At 34.8% G+C, this 7,072-nt stretch overlaps 1 protein-coding gene across 2 annotated transcripts in view; it reads left to right on the top strand.

Moving 5' to 3' along the window:
* The window catches only part of LOC107576815 (CD166 antigen homolog), a 67,317-nt gene that overhangs the window by 55,218 nt on the left and 5,027 nt on the right, over positions 1-7,072 (top strand). For both annotated transcript variants that reach the window (XM_016262954.1, XM_016262948.1), the window contains exons 6-10: positions 2,429-2,602; positions 4,260-4,384; positions 4,512-4,644; positions 6,502-6,614; positions 6,697-6,823. In XM_016262954.1, the coding sequence (XP_016118440.1) occupies positions 2,429-2,602; positions 4,260-4,384; positions 4,512-4,644; positions 6,502-6,614; positions 6,697-6,823 (672 nt within the window). The remainder of the gene's footprint in view (positions 1-2,428; positions 2,603-4,259; positions 4,385-4,511; positions 4,645-6,501; positions 6,615-6,696; positions 6,824-7,072) is intronic.

Below are 7,072 nucleotides of genomic sequence, written 5' to 3'. Positions count from 1 at the left end.
ATATATATATATTTAATATTAAAAATATTGTTAATATCTAAATTTATTTGAATATTTTTCAGCTTTTTTAAAGTAAAGTCATATTATTAGCTCCTGAATGATAATGTCAGGAGTCCAAACCAAACCAAACCCAAAATATCCCAACATATAAATTTGTATTCATTTAGTTTCAGATGGCACTATGTTTGTATAAATTCTTGCAGAAATTCTCTTACAATCACTTTTCTGCAATCGAGAAGGCACTTGTTTCATAGAATGTCTCAAGTATGTGTAATATTTCTGTCAAGTTATTACGATGAATGTTGTGTTTCTACATTGGATGTGTGTGGCATGTTGCGACACAACAGAATTAGATATCGCGCATATTGTAAGCATATTGGAGCTGTCTACACTGCAAGCATCCGATATGTTTTAATTGACAGACACCCAGTACCTGTTTTTGACATGCTGCAGAACTACTTCTGCCATTTATTTCTGAATCTGTCTGAAATAAAGAAGATTCATTTACAAAAAGCATGAACTGATTGCTATGAAATTTATTTTACATATTTTTGTTTTCTCAGCTTGTGGTCTTGGACTGACTAGTTTAGTTTCTAAACATATGTTTTAGGGCTGCCACTAATGACTATTTTTATTTTGATTAATATATCGACTAATTTATCGATTTATCGATTAATTTCCACAAAAAATCAACAATTTTACTTAGGAATATTTTATTAAACTATATTTTATTACACCAAATGAAATCCAAATTTCTATAAAATCCTTTTTTTAAAGCAAAAGTATAGTGCAACAGAGTGCAAGAAGCAAGTGTCCATCTCATAGTCCAAATCACTGAAATCAAAGTTCAGTATTATAATGTAAGAATGACAACATGTCCACTTGTTCTTGTCTACTAATAATAAAAGTATAATCAAAAAACACTTTTTAAAGGACTATTTACCAGAAATGTTATTTACTATAATTTATTTAGGAGAAAATGTAAATGTGCAGTATTTCTGAAAAATCAATTAATTGGAGATGCTTTTGAGTAATAAAATTTAATGGAACCATTAAAATGGAATCCAGAAAATAATGGAAAACAGAATTTGGTAAAGATAAAACTGTAAACCTCAATTAATTAGACAGGCTTTTTGATTAATACAATTTAATTTAACCATTAAAACAGAGTATAGAAAAATGAAAATGGAAAAAAAACTGAATTTGGAAATAAAACTGATTTCATAGGGCCCTATAATTATAATTTTAGTTTTTTTTTGTTTGTGGTAATAAAAATAGATGTAAGTGAACAATAGCCTTTAAAATTACTTAAAATACATATATAATAGAAATGAGGCAATAAAAATTAGTTTAAATAAAGCATCAAAAGCAAGAAATCATATGGTTTTATTGAACAAAACTGTTAAAATACATAATGTATTATAAACAATAGAGCTAATGTACATTATGCATTACAACAAAGGCTTACAGAGGGCGCCAACGGCCTGACGATTGTTTTTACACATTACTGTGCAATTTAATCCTTGTTTAATACTGACCAAGCATCATTTCATTCAAATGTTCACTTAATCTTTAATATTTGGCCATTTCTTTAGGACAGAAATGCTATGGCCACTGTAATTAAATGAATATGTGGACATCAAAATGTGTAAACTCAGAGTGAGGGTTTGAGCTTTTATTTTGAAACCGCGATGTATTCTCCTGTGTTTGCATAGATTTATAAATGATTTACCTTACAAATCTGATGAAATGGCGCACGTTGCGTTCCCAGATGAACGTTATAATAAACCCAAACTCTCAACAACATGCAGAGATGGAGTTTGAGCCGCTCCACACATGTAAATGATAACAGTTCCTGTGGAACTACTGTGAACGGAGCCGCTGTGTGACGCATGTACTTAACCTACACGCTTGTAAATAATTAAAGAGCATATACTGTATTAGAACTGCATCGCATATAATTATTTAATTAAATCATAGCGTTTGTGAATTCACAATTATGCTAAATTATGATTTTTAAATGGGTTTAATATATCACGCAGCCTTGGGAAACAGTCTAATAATGTGTTTTATGGATTCTCGACCGTGAAATGTGCCACTTCCGGTATTTTGCCGGTTTGTCGACGCGAGCAAAATGAAGTCGAGGATTTTTAAAAATCGAATAGTCGAATAAAATCGATGAATCGCGACAGCCCTTATGTGTATATGCAGATGGTTATTCTAAAATAGCCCTTATAATAAAGGAAATAAATGAAACTTACCCCTTTAACTGTTGCTGAAGTCTCAAGCTCACAGCTGATTGGTTAGTGGTTAGAGAACATTCTGACAGTATTGACAGAATCAAGCCGTTGTAACGTGGTTTCAGGCACTTCCGTTTGCCAGCTCTAATAACTGATGTGTCTAAATGTGTGTTTGTGTGTGACTGCAGCGATCATTATCACATCTGCTATTACCAAGGACCCAGCCACAGGTCTGTCCAGCACTTCTTCCCGTCTGCAGTACACAGCTAGCAAAGAGGATGTAGAATCACAATTCACCTGCACGGCAAATCATGTGATGGGCCCCGACCAGGTTTCAGCACCCGAGACCTTCCCAATTCACTGTAAGTAACTTCATTGATGCTAACTACATACTAAACAGTACTTTTCTGACACTACTGGAGGTAGTTTTTTTCTTCATGTTTTTGAAGTCTTCTATGTTCACCAAAGCTACAGTAGTTTGATCAAAATACAGCAAAGCATAATATTCAGAAATATTATTACTATCTAAAATTAATTTTCCATTTGAATATATTTTAATTTGTCATTTATTTCTGTGATTGTAAAGATGAGTTTTAATCAGTCATTACTCCAGTCTTCAATGTCACATAATCGTTCATTTGGTGCTCAAGAAACATTTATTATTATCAGTGTTCAAAACAGATGCTTAATATTCTTGTGGAAACTGTGATACATTTTTTAGGATACTTTGATTAATAAAAAAAAGAACAGCACATATTTTAAGTAGAAATTTTTGTAAAATAATAAATGTTATTTTTAATCAATTGAATGTGTCCTTGCTGAAATGCTAAAATAATTCATTTCTTAATCAGCAACAAAACAAATAAATAACTAAATCTTACTGACCCCAAACTTTTGAATGGTTTGTTTTATCATATTTTTATTATTAATGTATTAATTTAATCAACATTATTATTATTATTAAATCAGTTACATTATATTTCACAACTTAGCCAATGTAGCCAAGAGGAATATTACAAGCAATTTATTAGCCAAAAGCCAATGTTATTTATTGTTATTTTTGTCTAAATAAAATCGGTGCATAAGACACTTTCAGATTACCCTAATTGCACTTTATTTTTGATGCAGCCAGCAAAGACAATGCAATAAAAAAAGATGTCTATTTACCTGTATGCATTTACTTACAGTACCAGTATGTGCCAGTATTTTATGTCATCTTATAATTTCATGGTACCCAGTCTTTTTATATCATTAAATTCAATTCAGGTAAAGTATCAGTTACTGTGCCAGTAGATTCAGGTTACTGTACTTTATTTACATGGCTACTTTTACACAAACCAGCTCCCCCTAGGGGTGGATCTCCCACATTAGCTCGGAGATGAAATCGAATCGGCATTGGGTTGGTAGTCAATTGCTGGGGCTTTGTCTCTACCTGAGATAATGTTCTGATGTGACGCATGCTGTGCCTAGCACCTTGATGCTTTATTTGTTTGATTTTACAGCTGGTTTGAGGGATCCGTGTTCGCAGGTGCCTGCATATCTGTGCATCGCCTAGTACATGAAGCCATCTCTTGAGTCCTGAACCTTGAATTGAAGGTCTCAGCTGGTAGCCAGGCTCAATTTGATGTTTTTTCTAGGTCTTGTCAGGCATAATGCCAGTAACCAAGTCTGCTGTAGCATCGCTCTCTCTCTCTCTCTCTTTCTTATCTGAATGTTGAGAGGTTTGTTCAGTGCCTCGGGGTGAACATTTGATGTGAAATGCTCTGTGGCTGCTGGGTGAGAAAGAGAGGACGAGAACAAGAGACTGCAAATGGTTGTGGAAATGAAGGCATTTAAGCTCCTTGGGGTCTGCAGAATGCCGCGGTGTCTTAGAGAATGATTTTTGTTGTTGTTGTTTGCTAGCTACATGTTGATATGGAAAGTCACACAGAATTCGTGCAATGACGTGCAATGTCGTCCATCTTCCTCAGGCTCTCTTCTGGCCTTTCTAATGTTTGTTTTCTCCTTTTTCTCTTTAAGACCCTACTGAGAAGGTGAGTCTACAGGTTGTTTCTCAGAGTCCCATTAGAGAAGGTGATGATGTGACACTGAAATGCCAGGCGGACGGAAACCCTCCTCCTACCAGCTTCAACTTCAACATTAAGGTGAGAGATTGCCGGCTGTGTCCACAGCAACCACACCAGTCTTTCATCTCCAGGGTCCTGCTGTCTGCCCTGTATCCTTCCCTACAGGTTAATTACACTGTCTTCCTCTCTCTCATGCCTTCTTTAGGGCAAGAAGGTCACGGTGACGGACAAGGATGTCTACACTCTGACTGGCATTACCCGAGCGGACACTGGAGTGTACAAGTGCTCCCTGCTTGACAACGATGTGATGGAGTCCACTCAGATGGTCACAGTGAGCTGTGAGTGGGCGAATGATGCACTCTTCTTCTCTATCTCTCTCTCATCTAAGGGCATCTGCCTAAGGGCGTCTACACACTAGAGAAAGACCCGATGGAGATTTTGGAAAGAGACGAGTCAGTTTAAAATCAAGTGGTAATACAGAGAATTGGATTTCCAAATGCATTCGCTGCAGTTCTGTTGGTCATAATTGCAGGTTTCTCAACATTTGGTGATATGACGAAGAATCACTTTCAAAAACTTTTTGCAAATATGGTAGAAATAGTGCAAGAGGCATGCTTTTCCAAATTCCTCTAATCCCCCTTCCCACTAATCAAAATAATATAATATTATAATATAATGTAATATAATATAATAATGCATTATCATTTATTCTGAAACCTTTTTTTGGCGATTTTATGTTTCCTATTAATCATGATTGCACATTATGAATATTATATAATAATAAATTATAATATAATATTACATTAAACATTATTCAGAAAACTTTTTTTTGTTTGATATATCTGCCTCCATAAGCCTTTAAAATGCTTATGTTTGAAGAGATGTAATTCCCCCAATAAGTGGAAATATTTTGACCAGTGGTATAATTTATTTACTAAATCTGGCAACCGACACATGCTTTCTCCATTGAGAAAAAAGCACCAGGTTTTCTGAAAACACGGTTAACAAGTACATTGATGTTTAGCAATATCAAGTGTGATATTATGCTCAAAGAATCGTCTAATACAGCCAGCCTGTGTTCATTCACAATGTACTGTTGCTTTCAGCAATGTGCTGTCCTTCTTGGCAATGAACTGTAATAAATTCAAATCCAAAACATGTATTCTCAACTAAATTACACACACATTTTAGCTAGCCTGCCGCAAATTACCATCTAACCTGTTAGCATACTGTTTGCATTTATGGATCATGAATAAATGCAAATGCATTGAAAGTTCTAACCTTGAAAAACAAAAATCACAAGCATTTTCTGGGGGGAAAAATTACCTATTCGCTATATTTTAGTTTCGTTTTACCAGTTTTCATAGATGTGGAATGTGTTAATATGAATAAGAAACTCACCAGGGAACCAGAGAAGGAAAAATAAATCACTTAACATTGTACGGAGCTTTTATCATGCTTTTGTAATACCTGATAAAAGATTACCTACCTTTTTTTAGATAAATATTTCAGGAAATTACAGCACAGACCCATCAGTTATAGCTACACTTTAGAATATTAAGCATTATTTATTCGATTTTTGGGCTTAAAAGATACAGAGTATAATATCTAATAACATTAGCTCAACCAAAAAAACATTAGCTGTTGTTTGCGTCAATGTTGCTGTAGAGTCAAGCCTGAATAAACTGACTCAGCCATTGAACAGATGAGCAGTCGGAGTTCACCAAACTTTTCCTTTCCAATTAATTCCTTTCTTTATAGTACGAATTAATGCACAAGTGAAACGTTGATCATATCTATCTTCAGCAGGATTAGCGAAGGGGGAAGACAGCTTAATTAGGAGTTTTTGACTCGAGTTGAGGCTGCTACGGTCTCCAGCTCGCTGATAAGCTCACACACTCTGGCCTTTCAATAATTCTCATTGAGGTGACGCTTCAGTTTGGAGACTCAAATATATTTCACGGCGTCTGTGTGGTGCAATTTCAAAGCTGGTTGCATCTCAGCTGTCCATGTGAAGATAGAAAACAATTGCTCAGGTGAGAATAAGGGGGTGCGAGGAGGGCCTTAGCGCTCTTTGTTTGGTGAAGAAATGTGATGCGTTTCAGCCTCTTCAGTGGTTGAAATATTTTTAGGACAGGTGTACGAAAAATAAGCCTGCAACAGACTGATACATGCTTTCTGTCTTTCTCTTTCAGTTCTGGATGTAAGCCTCACTCCTACAGGCAAGGTGTTAAAGAGTCTCGGGGAAAAGTTGGAGGTGTCATTGGAAAAGAATGCCTCTACTGAAGCAAAAGTAACATGGAGTAAGGTAAGAGATAGCAGGGAATCTAACAGATCTGGTTTAGGTTCATTTAGTCATGCTAAACAAACAACTCTTTCAATTTCTCCAGGATAACCGTAAACTAGACGAACTGCCCGAATTCTCCAAGTTGACGTATAGTGACGCAGGCCTGTATGTGTGTGATGTGTCCATTGAAGGAATCAAACGCAGTTTGTCCTTCGAACTTACTGTAGAAGGTAGGACTTATTATACACACTTTTAATATTGTAATATGAAAAAAAGTGATTTTATTAATCATTTGTATTAGTAGGATTTTATTAATATATGTTTGTGAATATCTGCACACACACACTTTATACTTTTTAATTTGATATACATTTATATATATATACATCAACTTTGTATTCATTATTTATAAATTGTTTTTTGTGTATTGATATATTTACTTATTTTAACATTTATGTTAAAAATAAATGCATGTATGT

The sequence above is a fragment of the Sinocyclocheilus grahami genome, unplaced genomic scaffold, assembly GCF_001515645.1.
Source record: "Sinocyclocheilus grahami isolate Dianchi unplaced genomic scaffold, SAMN03320097.WGS_v1.1 scaffold32.1, whole genome shotgun sequence".
Taxonomy (NCBI): Eukaryota; Metazoa; Chordata; class Actinopteri; order Cypriniformes; family Cyprinidae; genus Sinocyclocheilus; species Sinocyclocheilus grahami.
This window is presented reverse-complemented; position numbering and strand designations above follow the sequence as displayed.